Source organism: Manduca sexta, chromosome 19 (genome assembly GCF_014839805.1).
Source record: "Manduca sexta isolate Smith_Timp_Sample1 chromosome 19, JHU_Msex_v1.0, whole genome shotgun sequence".
Classification (NCBI taxonomy): Eukaryota; Metazoa; Arthropoda; class Insecta; order Lepidoptera; family Sphingidae; genus Manduca; species Manduca sexta.
Genome location: NC_051133.1, coordinates 14,231,599 through 14,251,900, shown reverse-complemented (window position 1 = coordinate 14,251,900; position 20,302 = coordinate 14,231,599). Strand labels below are relative to the sequence as shown.

General features: G+C 36.9%; 1 protein-coding gene across 1 annotated transcript in view; it reads left to right on the top strand.

The window, feature by feature from the left end:
• The first annotated feature begins 5,191 nt into the window (after window positions 1-5,191).
• The window catches only part of LOC119189854 (max dimerization protein 4-like), a 26,245-nt gene continuing 11,134 nt past the window's right edge, over window positions 5,192-20,302 (top strand). The window contains exons 1-2 of the mRNA XM_037440538.1: window positions 5,192-5,227; window positions 8,918-9,152. Of these exons, the coding sequence (XP_037296435.1) occupies window positions 5,192-5,227; window positions 8,918-9,152 (271 nt within the window). The remainder of the gene's footprint in view (window positions 5,228-8,917; window positions 9,153-20,302) is intronic.

The window sequence follows — 20,302 nt, the reverse complement described above, 5'->3', positions numbered from 1 at the left end:
TCCCCAGGCGGACTCTCACATATGAGTGACCAGTAATGACTTACATGTTACACGAGGAGCTTTATTCTCTGTGACATTGTTTTGGTAGTTCATAACAAGCACATAACGCGCTACATCGCGTTTAAGACAATAGATATTGGCGTACAGAATATCATTCCACACTAATTACACGAAGATAACGTGACATGGCCGTGTTACGAGTTTACACTGTCATAAGACAATAAGCCCCAACCGTTTTATTAATATATCATTGTTCAAACGGTAGCGTTAACATAATATTCCATCTCACTTTATCCCACGTTTAATATAATTAAAACTTATCCGACTGTACACAATTTATAACTTGAAAAATCCATATCACCTCTGCTTATATTGAATTTGACAAAACAAATTTCCCTCGAAAACTGAACAATCTCCCGTAACTTCGTACATTTCCTTATTCCCCTCACCGCGGCGGCACGGGACCCTCACCAATCGCTCCCATCGACCTATCGACGTTGTGATTTATTTTTGTTTTCACGTAGTAAATGTAATTCGGAATTATAACGTAGGGACCGCGTTATTACCCATAAACTCGGTAATAGCCCTACCTGCTATATTTATAAAGTACAAATTACAAGTCATTTTGTAAAATGATTTGTTTTTGTTTGGCTTTGTGGACTGGTTCTTAGAATACGTATAGAAAATATTGCATGTTATGTTCGTTTTGTATACTTTTTAACTGTATAGAAAACTTCAAACTTTGTTGAAGATTTTAAGGATATTGTACTCCTGAGTCGGTTATATGTTGGACGGATAACTTTTATCTATTAAAAATCAGCCCTAAATAGAGTATTATACAGTTGCATCATTTCCTCATGATAAAACCTCATCTCGTATAAGCGGCACTTTTATACCTTTACTGGTGGTAGGTCTCTCATATGTGAGGGTCCGCCTAGGTAGGTACCACCGCAATGTTTATTTCTGCCGCTAAGCAGCAGCGGGTAATCAATTATGTTTCGTTTTGAAAAACATTATAACCAGTGTAACTACTGGGCATAAAAAAACTTTACATCTCATGACAGCGAGCGCAGTGGGATACCAAACAATACTTTGTAATTCAATGTGTTGGATGGTGTTTCTACTGTTTATGAGCGGTCTTATCGCTTACCATCGGGCGAACGGCAAGCTCGTCTCGTCATTCAAAGCAATAAAAAAACCTCGGCAACCAAACAAAAGCAATATTTATGTTTTCGCATAGCACACAGATTGTCATCTCAATAATTGAAGATACAGATGTGGATACGATAGCAGGACCGCCACTCGGTCACGTTTCAACTTTTGAATTAAGTAACCCTTTCGCTTTGTGTTACGGTTATGTTTAAATTTAGGAATTATGAAAAATGGCGTGTTTTTTTTTCTTCAGACAATTATGTCTGTTAGTAAGTAACATTAAATAAATGAAGACTATGCCTACCGTTAACTTTGAGGTTTTGGGTTCAATTCTCATACTGGTTAAGAATAAAAAAACCATTCCTATTTCCTATACATCCAATCAAATAGCAAATGGCACATTTTTAAAAAACAAAAATTATTATGTGATATTCAAATCGCTCAACTAATTAAAAAGAAATAACCACAAACGGTAACATCACGTACAACATAATATAACAAAGAATAATAATATATTTTGCTCATCATCATTGCCAAGACATAACTAACACATATACTCACGTCTTTTATCTCCAAAGGGGTAGGCAGAGGCGCAACTAGTGGACCCACTTCCCGTCACCTCTATTCCGTCCCATGATAGGAGTTGAGACTACCATATCGGGCAAAAACTCTGGGCTGATACTGAGTAGAAAAGACCAATTTTACTGATCGACCCGGGGATCAAACCCGAGACCTCAGCACTGCAGTCGTACGGTAACTCAACTACGCCACCGCGGCAGTAAAATAAATAAAATCCTCCACGCAACCCAGCGGCAACACCCGCGGGACAGTGTTACCACAAATAATTTAATTTGCACAACGTTTTATCGTAACAACTTTGTCTTAAAATATCTAGAAACAATACGAATAACAATACGTAAATGTTTTTTATACTTAACGCTCTCTAAGGCTTTATTGTTATCAAGAATATGTACTTCATTTAAGTTTGTAGGAAGCAAGGGGATGTGAATTTTTTCTTAAATTCTTACTCCATGGAGTTTCTGTTATCGGAATGTTTGCCGGCAAACATGACAGCTACATGACATTACGCGTGTCACGGAAAAAAAACCTTATTATGTAGTATATAATGTTATATTCCCGTGACACATGTAATGTCATGTAGCTGTCATGTTTGCCGGCAAACATTCCGATGCTATATGGGTTAAGTTCCTGAATTCGTTTCCATTCGTTTTTGTACACTAATCGACATCGAATAAAAAATGTATTATTTTTAAAAGCGACTTGGAGTCGCTTTTGCTATAAAATGTATGGACATTTTTTAGTAATTTTCGATCTCAAAAGTACCCAAATCTTAGATGATTTCAATAATCTTTTGCTCTTTACAAATAAGCTGATCGATTCACATAATTTTTTTGTTGCGCAAATTGCTTATTTTCCTGTTGAATGTAGATTTTTACATTAATATTGGATTTTTCCACTCAGTATTAACCTGGAGTAATTTGTACCCATTATGACGATAGACTCGCGTCCTATCACATCATGGGACGGAATACACACGGCGGCAGTTGAGCCTCTTTTCCTTCGGGGATAAAGTCGTGAGTAAGTGTGTCTGTATTTTTTTATATCTTTAATATTATTTCTATGAAGACAATGTCTAAAATATATAGTTTGACAGTCGAAAATTCTTTGTGCTGCGCTCCATGTGCGCTGGTCCTTAAACGTCGAAATTTGATATTTTTTTTTATTTTAACCAAGTGATAATTATAAATACAAACTCCACAATAATCCCGATAATTGTGCAAAATTCTGTTCATTCTTTTAATCCTTACTTTGCCCGGATAAAAAGCAATTATTTATCACAAAATTTTAAATTTATCCGCGTGGTGTAATTCTTTATTATGAGATTAGATGTCTCAGACACTGCTAAGCTATAATCATTTAACACGATTCGTTTTTAATATAACGCGTTGTAATGGGGATTATGTAGATGTATTATTATTTAATGAGCTACGTTTATGCAAAGCTGCGATAGCTTTGTTCTGGAACGGGCTGCCGAGACGAATGGCCGCAGGTTCAAAACTCAGGTGACCTCTGACTTCTCTAATATAATGTGTATATTCTTTGTGAATTATCGCTTGCTTTAACGATGAAGGAAAAAATTGTGAGGACACCTGCATACCTGAGAAATTCTCTATAGGAATTTTGAGGGTGTATGAAGTCTATCAACACGCTAGGCCAGTATGATGGACTAAGGTCAAATCCCTCTCAGTAGTAGAGGAGGCCGGTGCCTGGTAGTGTGACAGTATATAATATAGGGCTTATATATATTTAAATGCAAATTTTTGCAAGCAACTGCGCCCACTAGAAAATCAGTTATAAGTATAAATCGAAATATTTTTTTTTCTGTTTAACCACTCTAATACTTGGAACTATTGGTCTGTTTCTCCAAATTCTTTCATATAGAAAGCTACATGTGTATAGGCTACTTTATATCCCGAGATTAGCCAGGGAGGAAAAGCTTGTTATATTGTTCATAGTAAGAAATGTTTGACACAACAAAATGTTAACGGCACAGACGAAACCGCAGGCCGAAACTGAACTATGCAAATGAAGCGCCAGATGAATTTTAAGCGCTGTATCCAACCGACCCGCTGAATATTGGTCTGTTATAATTTAATTGGTTATTTGAAAACTTTTCCAATCTGCATGGGGAATGCGACGGCCCTTTTTGGGGTTCCGCGGTGGAATTGGTTGACAACCGGCCCTAGACTTAGTTTCTTCATGGATTATAAATGTATTAAGTAAATGCTTTAATAGATGCCGCAATATAAACATAAACGTGATAAAAATAAAACTACATAACAATTCTTTTTAAGGTTAATTAAAAAAAATAGACAAAGTATCGCGAATTTCTTTAAATAGTAGTTATTTGTGTGACTTTTGTTTCTATTCGTATTATATTTAGCGAGTAGCGTTTACTCAGATGTGGTAAAATAAGAGCAAGAAAATAGGTCTAAAGCTATATTTAAATGTATCTGGATTATAATGTTGTAAATTATTAGGCTGTAGGTGATATCCCGTACAACTGGATATCTACCACCGTATCGATTTGTGCTGCTAAACAAATTGTCCCGTAGAATTGATATTAAAACGGGGTGCACGCAGATGTTGCCACGAGAAATAAGTAGTTATATTCATTCTTGCTATATAACTAAAGATGTAAAACACAAAACCAAGAAGGTCTTTTAGGAAATCGACCTTCCACGATGAAGAATACCACCAAAAAGATATAACGATCAAAATTTTATAGAGAATGCTTTATTCTCAATATTTTTTTGTTAAATACACACGGAACCATCAAACCACATTTCCTAACCTCCGCCAAAATTTTTGATCTCAACGACTTTGCCGTGTTGATTAAACGCCCCGCGGTCCTCGGCACACAGATGTTTTTTTTACGGGTAAAACTTGTGGCTCCCTTCGCACGTATTAACTGAGAGGTCTCTCGCGGGTATTGCACGGGTATTGATACCTGTAATGGAACGAGTGTCTTGAGTGTGATATTTTTAATGTTGTTTATTGCGAGGGTCTGGTTAGGAACTGTGATGTTGCTGGATCTCTAGCATGAGAAACAACACACTGTTGTAAAGCTTATAAGAGGCATCGTAATTAGATTTTTTTTATATCTGCCGTGGTTATCACCGGGAGTACCCTGCGAACGGTGTACAAGCGACCCCCCCCCCCTTTTAGCAACCACGGCAGTCCCTGTGAGGAGTTAGTAGGCTCTGCCATTATCACCGAGGGTGCCAGCGGACGGTAGGCTAGCGACCCACGGCTATCCGGTCTCTGGGCCTGGGAGGAAGAAAGAAGGGTATAGGGTGAAGGAAGAGAAAAGGAAGGAGAAAGAGCCATCTCAGGATAGTTGGAAGGGAGAGGGAGGGGAAATGTTCACGAACCCTTATAGGCCTCAATGTGTATTTAGCAACCATGTGGTATACACACTGATCTGTGTGCCTAGGGTCGCGGCAAATGTGTCCCCATGCATGGGCATGCATTTGGTGTGGAGACCAAGCGCGTAATTAGATATTAGGTGAGAGATGAAGGTGTATATGATGACATTTTTATACGAGAACGACAAAGTGACCCCACTGCACCTGATGATAAGTGGAGTGGAGTCCAATAGAATGTCGACTGACGAGTGATGATTACCCCTCGACAGTCGACAATAATGCCGGCCTGTTAAAGCCGGGTATACGCAGGTTGATCCCGGAACACGACACATTTGCGTGGGTCATTATGGCGGGTTTTAACACCTTGTGTACGGTGGTCGCTATTCGGGCGGATATAAAATATATCCTACCACCAGCACTTTGGTACCGATATGTGTCAACCTACCTACTAAAAAAATGTCTTAACCTCCAAAGAATCGACGGCAAAAAAAACATTAATATAGATAAAATCAATAAACAAGCGGCTGAATTGATTGACGTGTTTTTATAGAAAATGTTTTGAGGATACGGATCAGTGACTTTCAAAAAGGCAACTTTAAGGGGCTTATGAATGATGTATGGTCATCCGTCCAGGCCGTCAGCTTCAAGTGTTTTATTAACTGCGCGCTGAGACGTAAATTAATAAGTTTTTTACTTGAATTGTTTAAGCAAGGTTTATGAAGCGATTTTGGAAATAAAAGGACGTGGATATTATTTTATTTTATTTATTAGGTTTTCCAGCAGACTTAACACTACGATTTTAAATATTATAAATTATAGCTATAATGTAAGCCCAAGTTAGGAAAACTCAACATGCACATAATTTAAGCTAAAAGTGATATAAGCGCAGAAAATTAAACACAATATAATTTGGAGACGTTCACGCAACATGTTAACCTACGCCAGACTATATAAATCTTGAAGAGAATTTAAACCATAATTTGAACGAAAATAACTCACATAAAAAGAAGCTAAAGACTATTATAATAATAATTATCTTTTTTCCTTTCTGCCATAGTATAAGATCAAATGCACACACTTATAAAAACTGTTGTATATCATACCATGGGACAGAATGGACGAGACATAACGGGAGTATAAAAGTCGTGTGTATGTGAAAGGGGACTTTATCGCCTACGCGCTGATACTGAGGAGAAAATATCACTAACCCACCTGGGGAACGTACCCTAGACCTCTGGCAACTTATGCAATACAAATACACTATCGAGACAGTCACTACTCACTATATACTTTTTTATAGCAATTGTATAACGAGCTTGACGCTCACCTTAAACGATACGACTACTAATAAACGATAGCAACACCATCCAAATTTTTTTATTACATACTGCGTGGCAGGGCGTCACCCAGGGTGTGGGCAGGAAGAGGCAGCTGCCCCCTCTAGAGGTTCTAAAACTCCAATGAATTCACCAATTCCATTTCTAATATTCCGTACGTGAGATGGAGTGGGAGAACATGTGTACAATTCATACTTTTCTCATTCTCTATATCAAGTTGCCGTCCCTGGGCCATCGGCTGGCGACGCTCTTGCTGCGTGGCACTCCACTGCGCTCGTCATCCTGAGACATAAGATGTAGACTCATAATGATTAGTAAATACTAATATACATATAGGTATATATCGACGGGTGGAAAGTGAAAAAAGTTAACTACAATTTTGAGATTTTTTTATTATTGCAGTAACTAACTGAAAAATAAATATACATGTAGATGCCATATGAAATAATGAAGCGGTAATGAAATTTTTAAACAAATTTAGTTTAAAATAAACAAAATGGGAGCATTTTTTCTTATTATAAGCTCTCCTGAAAACTAGCTGTTTTGTATATAACTCTTTTTACTTTGCACCCGTCGATATAGGTATCTTACTTTAACTCGCAATGTAACCGCCATTAAATACATAGGAACGATTGAGACAACAGCGTCTGTCGGTCCGTCTGTTCGCGCAGATTTATGATGGGATATATCATCCGCGGCCGGCGGCGGTGATGTGGTCTGGCACACTCCCCCCGTGCACCCTCACCCTTCCACCCCTTGCTTACCCGCACACCCAGTCTACATATACATAAGGGATTTATAGGTCTTTAGTCTTACTAATATTATAAATGCGAAATGTGAAAATGTTTGTAATATTATTTGGCTTTTCTTTGTGTTTTATTGGTTGTGCAATAAAGAATTATATTATTATTATTTTCATTGTTGCAGCCCAAGATACAAGCGTAGCTTAGTTTGGGTTCCACTAGCTAATACTTTAAATAAATAATAATATTATAAATAAATAAATTAGTAGTAACCTCAGAAGCAACTGAGCATCCACTATGCTGTTTCTTTTCATGAATAGAATATATATATTTTTTTATTGTTTTGAATGACGAGACGAGCTTTCCATTCGTCGGCTGGTAAACGATAGGGAACAAGCCTGTTCACCGGGCACTATTCCAGACTCCGCGCCAATAGGGTATTGACCAGCAAATCCCTTTACCCTACCCGGGGATCCAACCCGAGACCTCAGGTCAGTTAAGTCGCGTGCTCAAAACTACGTCGCGGAGTCTGACAATAAAACATTAATCAAGGCGATTAAACGTTTCATAATGATAAATATATATCAATTGCGTCATTCCCTCGAAAACGTGAAAAAAATATGTTAACGTTCCTTTGACGAATCCAACGTTTACAGTGATGTTTTTTGAAAACAAGTCAAATATGAAGCACTAGCAACTCTGTTTACGTATGAAAAAAAATAAAAACTTTACGTATTCCCTTTATGGCGTGTAAAACATGTTTATATTGAACAAAGTTAGACCTGTAATGGTTTTCCTAAATTAAAAATGTTATTTCTTCGAGAAAAATTGCATGGACTCCCGTAGTTTTTTTTTTTTTTTGTATAAGTAAATAGATGCGATTCGTTTGTCAAACTATGGCAACCCAAAAAGTCTAAAAGAAAATTTCATATACCACATTGATCTGATTAGCTACAATACACTCCAAAAGCGATCACAACTGCGCTAAAACATTAATATTATTACAAATAAACGTCAGGGAAAGGCTATAGTATATCTACGGTCTCGCGTACGCAACTTAGTACTATAATCAGAGACTTTATAGACGAGTATTTTTGGACTCGTCTTATGACTATTTTTTTGCTTTTTTACATTAGGACTTTATAGACGAGTATTTTTGGACTCGGTCGTCATGAGTCATTTTTTTTGGTTTTGTTTCGTTGTAAGAACAGCAAAAAATGAAATATCTCGCATTAGCCTTATGCCCCCGATAGACGCTTCCCCATGCTAGTTGGGTTATATAAACTATCTGGATTCCGGACGGAGAGTAAATCAGCATTACCGAGATTAATGTGGAGGTCGCCGCTTAATTATTAATAAATCAAACTTGTGTGTAGTTTCAGTTTGAATTTAAGGAAATGAGAATAATCAAGTTATAGTTACAATTTTGTAATAATTATACGTGCAATGTATTTCTCTGTCTTTGTCTTTGTAATGAAATGTATTAATTTTCTTTATAATTTAATGTTCGTGATATTGTAACATATCTAGTCGTTAGTGTCGAAACTGTGATAAAAGTAAAATCGTGCTTAATTATAATAATTATAATGAAATGCTTCTGTAAAATAATATACTTAAATCGATTCACAGTTTGTGATTATTATTATTGTGTTCCACATTTAAAATCTACTGAGACTCATAAATTTGTCGAGTCTCAATTTCAAGACTCAACTCTAAATTAAAATACTATTCACAGAGTCTGGAAGAAAGAGAAAAGCGGCACAATAGTCACAAAGAGCAGTTGGCGCGGGAACACCGCTACCTCAAGCGGCGGCTGACGCAGCTGTGCGCGGCTCCGCGGGACACGCGCAGCATATCCGAGAGCTCCATGACGCATGCGCACGCGACGCGCGCGGACTCCTTGTCCTCATTGGAGTCGTCGTCGGGTGTCTCCACGGCGGAGCGATCGCCATCCTCAGTCTCTGAAAGTGGTGAGTTGACTTGCAGTTTTAGGCTAATCAATTAAACCGCTAGATTAACTATAAAAACATGACCAAAAAAATTGCGATAGCTGGAATCCGATTAAACCGTGCAGTTGAATTTTATAGGAAATTAAAATATTCATGTAAGAACTAAGCTATAAATTCACGTTAATGTTTTTACTTTGACCAAAATACAAGATTTTTTACATGATTCCTTTATTCCCATAGCTATAATGTTTCCGTAAATGTGAAAAAATTTGCCGATCATATCAAACATAAACAAAAACCAGGTACGCACTAAGTAATACGCAACGTGTCCATAATTCACGAGCACAACAAAAGAAGTGACACGTAACCCAAACACGAATAAGTCACGGACCATTAACCGCGCAAACTTCACAACAAAAAGAACACATCCCGAACGTGACGCGAACAATGACCCCCCGCCCCCGTCCGGCCTATATTGTTACCTTTTATTTATGCATTAACTTCGGCAATTTAACTGTCAGGCACACACTTATACGACAAAAATTGGATGTCGCCGGGAGGCTGTGCGTCGGTTTATTACGTTTTTATTCTGTATCGAATTGATATGTAAAACCAATGGCGGCGCGGACGGCGGACGAATAGTTTGTTGGCGATTAGTCGTCTCATTAGGCGCGTTTATATCGCATTCAGCTTTATAAATCTCATCGAGGCCGAATTTATGATGATCTACCAACGACTGGAAGCCAGGGCCTCATTCAGGATTAGATATTTTCTGTTTTCAAACTCGCAAATAATGACATGACTTTTTTACCTTTGATTATAATGCTACACATTCGCAGCTATATTTTAATAAAAGAAATGACATAGCTATTTATTTTGAACGATCGTAAAAATAACCAATGTTAAATATGACTTCTTTTCGTTTGAAACACATTGTGCAGTTATTATTGTAGGCAATAGTCAGTGGAGATTGCCAATAGACACAAAATAATTCGTACATCCTCCCCGTGGACACCCATCCGTCCCTGTTCGTCCGAACAGGATCGTTTTCACGATTCCTTAGCCGCGATCGTTTGCATGCTGATGTTGCTTCTCATAAAAATATACATTCCTATCTCCATTGAATGTTAAGAGTAAATAAAGGATTTCCGAGGCCCAGTCGGCATTGTGACGTTATGCGGAATAAATTTACCATACAGTTTTATAACGTTTGTTATAGTTAATAGCTGTTACGAAGCCTGGTTCTTGTTAGATTGAATCTTTTGTAACAGTACTTAATCATTCCCACAATCGCTTAAAAGTAAACGGCCGATATAAGTAATTCAAGATTTTCGTAATCTTGTCAACTTCTAATACCGACATAAATGGATGTAAATGGAAATCATAGCACATAAACAAATTGAGAACCTAAAATAAATGAAAGACGCTTATGTAAAACACTCCAATAAACCAAAGTGATCCAAGCGCGAACTGAACATCAAATTGAATCCGCGACCAGGCGGTCAGTGGGCGTTAATTAAGGGCAACGCTGGTGGCTGCGCTCAAATCGCATTATCTTAATCGCGTGTGCGAAGTGACGCGTGCCGTGACCCCCGCCCGCGCCGCCCGCCGCCGGCCCTGCGGTAATCAGTTTAGGCGTACGCAGATAGTTGCCAAATTGAATATTTACATGGCCGTGTGTAATGTGTTTAGGCTGTACGCGTAATAAATTGTTTTTGAATCGTTTTGAAATTGAATGAGGGGCTTACTGTACTAGCGTATTCCATGTTTGGAGTTACAATTATGAAAATTTTATACGTCGTATTTACGTTGCTTAGTGAACTTGTGGCTATGCCATCTGAGAGCACAAAAAAGATAACTAAAGACTCTTTCACTGCGCAGGAGATCTATTTCAAGTTATAGTCAAATACATAATGCCCAGAAATTTGAATGGATTCAATATCAACCAAGAAGATAGACACTTCTGCGGCCAGTAAAGGACTGCTAATACATTCTTTCACTACAAACATCTTATTCTGACATCATTTATTACCCCCTACACCTGTCCTTACATACACAATGTCCCCAAAATATCTTCGGACAGTATCCAAAACCGCTTCATAGGAATCACCTCTGTTTGGGTTCTTGTTGTAAACTACACTATAATGTTGCTGTGTATAAGTACTCAACCATCTAATAAAATGAATCATCAAAATCGGAGGTAACAAAAAAAATACAGTCAAATTGAGAACCTCCTTCTTTTGAAGTCGGTTAAAAATACATCTGACACCTCCAGGGAGATATAAGACTTTTAAAACGCCAAACGTGCGTCAAAATAATCGCAGTAAATCTCAACACGACTCCATAATATTTGCAACCGGCGAGCGAACGTGAAAACATATAAATTAGTAAGTGAGACGTATTGATGTAATTGTTTACTCGACGCCGGTGCGCGCGTTTGTTTGTCCGTGGAACAATCGCGGTGTGACGCGAATGTAGGGGTGAATGGATGTGGCAGTAAGAAGGAGCGTACCAGGGCGAGTTCGTGGTAGGATATATTTTATATCCGCCCTGATAATTTAATTTGGACTATTAATATTTCCAACTCCTCTCATCTTTCTATTTGAATGATGTCGTTGCGGGATAGTGACAAATTAATTTTCCCCGAGACTCGCCGAGCTTCACTGCTCGGTGTCAAAGAATGCGTGCCACTGCTGATCCTGGTTTACAGGAGTTGTGGTGGGTGTAGGGGCGGGAAAGTCTCTATCCGCCCTGATAGCGACCACCGTACACAAGGTGTTAAAACCCGCCATAGTGGCCCAGGTAAGTGTGTCGCGTTCCCGGATCAGCCTGTGTATACCAGTCCCCCCGTGACCATGAAGGCTGCAAAGTCTTCGAAACGTCGGGAGAAAAGTAAAATATTAAAATCGCGATAAAATTCGTAAAATAATTTAATTTAAATGTGTATATCCGATTCAAAAGGCCGGCATGATTGTGTCGACTGCCGAGGGGTTATCATCTTTCGTCAGTCGACGTTCTATTGGACTCCACTCCACTTACCATGAGGTCCGTTAGCTGTGCCCCAAAAAAAAAAAATGTACTAGATTTAGGATGTTAGTAATGTTATTAATTGTCCCTTAAAGTGACCTTTCTCGTGAAATTTTAAACTTTTTCAAAACAACATTGAAATTATATGTTGCTACTATTTATGCGTAAATAACATACTTAAACAGATTGATTGTTCGCGTTCGCATTTGCGCATCATTTCATATTAAACAAAAGATAACAATAATTCAAAAATACATGAAAACGGACACCATTTTTTTTAATTCTTACACAAACCAATTTAAATATATCAGAGCGGTAACAACGTAGAAAGAACGTTCTAGTAGGTTGCACCAATTTTATGTTCCACTCCGCATTGAAATTAAATGGTACATTAACGGGAACGCGGTGGGAGCGCCGGCCGCGGCGGTAAGTAAACGGGAAGAATTTATTTTAAGTGTAAATCTAGTTTAAATTGTTTATCGTGCTGTGGTATGGTGGAAGGAAATGTATAACAAAGTATACTAGTGGTTAGTTTTGTAAAGTATGCAATGTTCTATTTTGTTTGTGGCAATCAATCCGTTCTTAATTAGGCCAGCCAGCATAATAGTAGCGACCGTCAAAACATACAAAGAAATGAACCAGAATAAGATACGGTGTAATCAATTTCCTTTTTAGCCTAAATTTTGGGACAAACAAATATAAGTCAGATTATTTTATAAATAAATTTATCTAAAGCGGTCCATTAATTCTAACGTTACTATACTGCAGCCAAAATGATAAAAGGAACAAACTTCTCCCACCCATATTTTTAAAAAATCAAGAGCACCATATCTCAAAAAATAAATTTGAACGTTTTTAATCACAGCCAGTGCCAAGCAGCGATCGCAAACTGTATTAACTTACCAATAAATCTAACACATGGAAGGTTGATTGCCAAAAGGAACCCATTTCGGCAAAGTTACCCCCGTGATTTACACCTTAGTTTCTTTTAAAAGTGATTTTAATTACGCAAGTTAGGGAGATATTGCCGACGTCGTTCACATGTCGGACAAACAGGAGAGTTGGCGACTGGAATTATGTCTTTATTTGGATAAGGATAAGTGCGCTTTGATGAAGATCTTAGTTTTTGTCGTAAAGTTTGTGAATAAAGCGGATTTTGGCGTGAATTTTATGCGTTCAAAGTTCGTGGCAAATATATTGTGATGTTTGTTTTGAAAGTCGTTTTACCTGTTAAATATCGCTTTGTGATTTAAAGATTTCGCCGTATATTATACGAGCAAATATTCCTGCTTTAAATTGTAGAAGAATATATATTTATGGTCAATATGTATTCTCTATAGAGAAGTAACATCATATAGGTATTACAGTATAAAACCTTCGCCCGATCCGAAATAACCAGAGATCTTTTTATAATGGCTGAAATATATTCCCAGAACATTTCCATGATTTCTTTGATTACGAAATTCGTATTTCGCGCACAGCTGTAATCACCTACCATAAGATGGTCTTCCTTTTTTTTTAATAGTGGTAAATCTTTGATAAGTTCTCCTCAAATTGAGGCAGTTTTGGTAGATTATTTCTAAAAAAGGCTTTAAGCGCCGTCAACTTTGCCATGTCTCATCCAGAGACAACCAGATCCGTGTGCTCTGCAGCCGCCGTCATTAGCTCGGTTGATTTAGGAGTGGAAAGCGCTTATCGCGCCCTCTCGGCACCTCGCCACCTTCGCCTACGGTAGGGTTGCCACCTGGTGGTGATTAAAATATTTTTAAGGTTTACCCAGTTTGATTTGTTTTGATTTGTTTGAAAAATGGGATTGTGGTCTGTAATACTTACATCACATAGATATAGACATTAGTTCAAAAATATTTTACCCACACGAAAGTCTAACTCAGACTGTCCGCACGACGAGTTTATTTGAAATAAATTATTTTTACACAATATAAACTAATGAGATCTGATTTTTGAATTGTTCTATTATGACCATAGTCTTATATATATTGTGATTAGTTATTTATAAAAAATAATCAATAAGTGTAAATTCCGTTAATATTTTTTTCAATTGAAATAATAATTTTAAAAAATACATCGTGTCAACCCTGCACGTGGTGCGTTATTAATTACGCGTACATACGTACGTAGCATCCTTCCTGCGTGTAAACAGGCGCGGAGGTGTGGGTTCACTTCACTTCCGAGGCATTTTTACTTCACCACGAGACGCGGTGCATTGTTTGCGGTTTGCACTAGGTTCGTATGTATATGTTTTATTTTCGAGAATCTGGGGGATTAATGAGTTAGAACATTTAGATATAAGTAGCGTTTGCTCGCGGCTTCGCCTGCGTGAAGGAGATATCCGGGATATTTTTTTTCTGACTTCATATGTATCGTTATATTATGACCAAATTACAAAAAAAACATTATAAATTGTGGCCTATGTGTTATTCTCATGTATAACAAATATTACTGTAAAGTTTCATTCAAATCTGTTCAGTAGTTGTTTCATGAATGAGGAACAAACATTCATACTTCCAAACATCCATCCTCACAAACTTTCGCATTTATAATATTAGTAGAGTTGTTAGATGGGGCTGTAGTTATTAATTTTATAAAAGCTTGTTCTATAATTATCCTTGAATTGTAAATCTTGTAGCTACAATAAGCGAGGAGACAGATTGTCAATAAAATAATTACCGTACTACTGGTCCATTAAATGAACGACTTCTTGATTGATTCATGAAGACCAATTTATCACCACCTGAAAAATACCTTCAATTTAATTACTTATTTAAAACTAGGCGTTGCTCGCGCCTTCGCTCGCGTGACACGCTTTCCTGCTACATAGGTCTCTAAAACAATGTAGCGATCTGTAGCGTTATTTGTACGATGTCAGCGCCATCTTTTCAGAATCTAATTCAATAATCTCATTATTTCTCATGGGAGCAAATTACTGGGATAAAAAGTAGCCAATATGTTAAACCAACACATTGTCTATCCATGTGCCTAATTTCATCGAAATCCGTTCAGTTGTTTTGGCGTTTACTTGTAACAAACATCCAAACATTTTCTCAAACTTTTGCATATTTATTATTTAGAAGTTAGATAGGATTTAGTTTATGTATCATAATTCTAAAAAAATACAGTGGCCTTGTAAAGATCCTTTTACTATATTACACTATACACACACTATATTCATAGTTCATCATAGTCTAACCCTAAAAGACATTTTCGACGTCAGCTCGCTATTCAAACAAATACATCACATACGATCCGCCCTTATTGCTTAAAGTGAGTCAATTCGATTCCTCAACAAAAACTCTAGCCACATAAACGAAAGTAATGTCAAAAGTGGATAATATCGCGCAAATGTCGAAAACGGAGCGAGATGGAGATATATGAACATGATTACGTGCGAAAAGGACAAAAAACACGAGATAGGCAACGGATGGTTTATACCCGTTTTATGAACACAATATATCATGCGTAATAAAAGTAGGTACCGCCTTTTGTTTTGAATAAATCGCGCGTACCGGTTGCACGGTTTTCGGCTGCGTATAGCTGAATATAGCTGCATACCTCGGCGAACACCGCATCGAATGCAAAATGTGACACCGTGCGGCGAAAAATTTAATCTGTCTCGCTTTGTCCGAGTTTATTTGTTGAATTCAATAGATACCATGTTTTACGTACTGAATATATTTTTCCTTTTGTTATTTGTCACTTGTACGGGATTGTTCCCAGTCGCAATAGGAAGTGCTGTCAATAATTACAAATAGGCATGCAGATTTATGCCAACACGAATATTAATTAGTTTACATTATCTGTATTTTAAAATAAATTTTGTTGACACAATAAAAACTCCACAATTTAATCCGAAATTGTAAAAAATTAGCATCAAGTAACCCAACGAAAAATTTATTGTTAAAAACTACAAAGAGATGAATAAAAATTTAAATGAACTACAAAGGACCGACTACAAAATTTCTAATTACAATTTTTAAATTCTGTTAATTTAGTCACAATTAAAATAAAATAGCGTCTCCTGTTATATAGGTATTAGTTTCTTTTGTGACGTTTAATGAAGTAAGTTAGTTCGCTTTGATGGAGGTTAAAATTTTACAATTTTGTCTCACTGAGATAAATTAGGTGACTTTTGTGTTTGTCTTTGGTTTCGAGAAAAATACTCAAAGTTAAATAGTAACTAAACTTTACCAGTATCACAGCCTGTGAATCGTGGCATCCAAATTTTGATATCAAGGACTAATATCATTTGTGAGATGTTATTTATTGTAGATTTTATTGTCTTGAACCGATTAGATGTGTCTGAAACAATTTATTTTAGTTATGAACAGTTAAGTTTTTTTATACTCTTATTCTCAAGTAAGGGGCTTTTCAAATATAACGTAAACTCTTTAGGGGTATGAGGGTCTATGGTTTGCTTATTTTCAATAACAAGGGACGCGGGGTCGAAGTCATTACAGCAATATATAAAAATGGTATTTAAAAATACTAAAATTCTACACACCTAATGTTTAAACCACCTCTAATATCGCTGCTTTAATACGTTCAGCTCAGCTCTATTGCTATTCAATGTCCACTTTGACCTAAGAATTAAGTTGACCTGCCACTACACACACGCCTCTTTAAAAATGCAATGGCACATTATTTACGAAACCAAGATGATCACAAGTCCGGGAACACAATCCCGGCCCCGCATCCCGCACGCGTACAATCTAATTCGCCTTCCAATTTGAATCAGATTCAATTTGCCCACGCGTCAAATGTCTTACGAGATCCTAATTTCAAGCGAATTGCTTTCTGTATTTTTCACAGCATAAATATAAATAGCTGACATGTTGTATCTTAATATTGTGCATAAATTTCGCCTAATTGAGTTATTAAGTCGCTGCGCTATTTGTAGTCAGTATTAACACGAAGTCTGGATTTTGTGCCCGATATGGCGATAGGCTAGCGCCCTATTATGAGACGGAATACACATGGCGAAAAGTGGGTGCAGCAGTTACGTCTCTATCCTTTGGGGGATAAAAGGCATGAGTTTGAACGCGCCAATCTTAAGAACTACTGGTTTGAATTGAAACAAATATATAGGTATAAGGTATTAAGTACCTCTTTTATTACAAAATTACGTACTGGAATCCCTAAAGACGTGAAAGATTAAGTAAGAATAAAGATTCTTTATAAATACTTTTTGAGAGCTAAACAAAATATTGTTTTGATAAATCCTTGATTGGAAGTGATATACTGGCCAGAATTAAAAAAAACTATAAAAATATGTTTTATTTAGAGTCAAACATTATATTTGAAACTATACAAATACAATATATTTACTCGCAATATTATTAAGAACTATTTGTTGATGAAGGTAAAACAAATCTATCGTACAAGGCTCCCGCACAACGCATATTGTACAAAACATCAAAACAAAAAAGTTGCAAATAGTAATTCCCTGTGAAGATCGAAACTGTTGTTTACAGACACGTAGCCAGCTGGGGACCGGGGGAGACGCGACCCCCTTAATGAAATTTGAATCTGTTTACGACCGAACAGTTTGTGCCGTGATCGGTCAATTAGGTTTCATCTGATTCGAGACCTGACAGCATTTTCTATATGTGTTTTTTGTTATTATATGTACATTGGTAGAAACGGGAGCGAGTTGATTAAAAAAATAAAAAGAACCATCACTGGCTACAGAAATGTTTTCGCCAATAATTCACCAACCAACCGATGGCTACGACTGTCCACGACCGACTGACTGTCAAACGCTCAGTACTTTTATAGCAGAAGAGCGTCACAAATACCCTCACAACAATCTTTATTCTAACAATATTATAATACAATAACAAATATATACAATAAGTACATAGGTTTACGCGTTTTATAATTATAATGTTCGCCGACCTGCATAGGTCTGTTCAAAAACTAATTTAACATATATCTTTATTGCAAAATTACGCTCTCATCTATAATAAATTCGCCTATTGACAATTCACACATCTAACTGGTAAAGTCTCCAGGTGACTTACGAGCAAGATGCTCCTGAATTTATGTCCTCCTGGGGCAAACAAACGCTGAAATATCGGCCCGAACTAGACGGCACGCGCCGGATAACCCCCTCTGTACCTAATCCGTACCTGTCTTTAAATTATTTGATGACTCGGTTGTGAATAGTGAATATAATTCGTAGATGTTTAATATTAAATTTAAGTTCTTTTGATATGTGTAACATTATACCTACGTTATAAAAAGGTATGTTCGTATGAGTACAACAAAAATAATAATATTTAATAAAACTGAGTTTCATAGTATTTGAATAAAATGAAGACTTTCTATCAATTATTTTTGCTTTTAAAAACTCAAAAGCAATCGTGGTTCAGTTGCCGACTTTAAAAGAAAGGCATTAGGTTTATTTAATCTCCGTAATCTCATGTTTCGGACACCTTATACGGTTACCCTTTTCGTCAATTGAAGTGCAAAACACACCCTTAATCATTATTATATTTAAAGTCGATCAACACGAAATCTTCAACCCGGAACTCGTTAAAGGCATTCATTTATCACCGAATCTTCTCACATTAAACGCCTCGATACGTCGCTAAGGCCCTTAAAATATTTAGACGTGTCGAAACGAACGCCCGTTGATAATCCGGTACTTAATTAGTGAAGTTGATAGTACGTCGTATACGTCTATACACGTTGCGACATCAATTTGCACGCAGCCACGAATCTCATGCAATATTAAAATACCAAGTGATACAGGATTCTGTGGCACTGAGGTTTGAATCGCTGAATTGGTTTAGATTTGTCACATTGCCATTAGAAGTGCGACAACATAGTATTACGGTTTATTTATTCTTATTAATTAATAGGACGTATACGGCATTTTGTTTCTCCAAGGCGCTTTTTGGATGGTGCAGAGACTAAAGAAGGTAGATTAACGAGGGAAGATATTCAACCAATATTAACATAGTAAAAAATTATATAATTTATAAATATAAAACTAGAATAACGCAGAGTTACACACAAATTATTTTGTTCGTTTAGATATAGATATTCCCTTTGTCTATTTCCTAAGATAATAAGCAGTGTAAAACGTATTGATTGAAGGAAATTTCCGGTGTAATTACAGAGTACATACTAAAAGCGTTTAAAATGTCGCCATTATTCACGTTCGACGTAGACCGCCGGCTCCACCCCTTACATTTAACACAAGACTAGAGTTCAGACTCATAACAAATCGGCTCGTATTAAAATACCTTTATGAACTTGGTTCTTACTAGTTGCGATGAATCCATACAACCTGATTCCTGCTGGCATCTCTTATCATCAGAATGATTTGCATGCTGCATTTATACGTATTAGTATATGTTGTGTCGGATTCCCTTATGGATAATTTCACCTTTCTCCACTGGTACTACTGGTATACTAATACCTATGTTCTACGATTTGTATCGGTTTCGCAATCTTCCTACTTTAGTCTGAGATTACAGAGAGACGTTTATACTTCCAATAGTTTATTATCTCTTCCAAAACTCTGTAAAAACAATAACAAGCTCCTGCCTCCCACTTAATATTAAAGTGCCCTCAGATGACAGCGGTTTTATAAACAAGCGACGTATCATGACGATACACAGCACACAGGCCGGTCACAGCGCTCGATCCATTTCTGTCGGAAATAAATCCTCGGCTCGTAATATTGCACTCCGAGTGCCGACAGTGCCACTGTCACTGCACCGACGTGGTTATACGTCGAGCGGAACGCGGACGTGAATACACGTTCGGGTATTCGATCTCTTCACATAGGTTTTATTATAGAAATTGGATATTAAACTTTGAATGACGAAATAATATAATGTAATTTATTTAAGGGTTATTAATTTGTGTAAAAAATTGGGTATCATTGTCAAAAATTAAATTTTGTTTTTTTAGGAAAGTGGGTGTGTCCAATTTCATTGGTCACTGTCTACGTGTAGCTATTTTATTAACATGTTTAGTTGTGTTTTGTTAGGTTTTGGCACGGGACATTGACTATTTCGTGCTATAAGTGAATTATGACTTTCTTTCATTGAAAGTTTGAAATTATTAAAGTGGTTTTAGATATGTCTACGCATCCAAATATATTTAAACAAAAA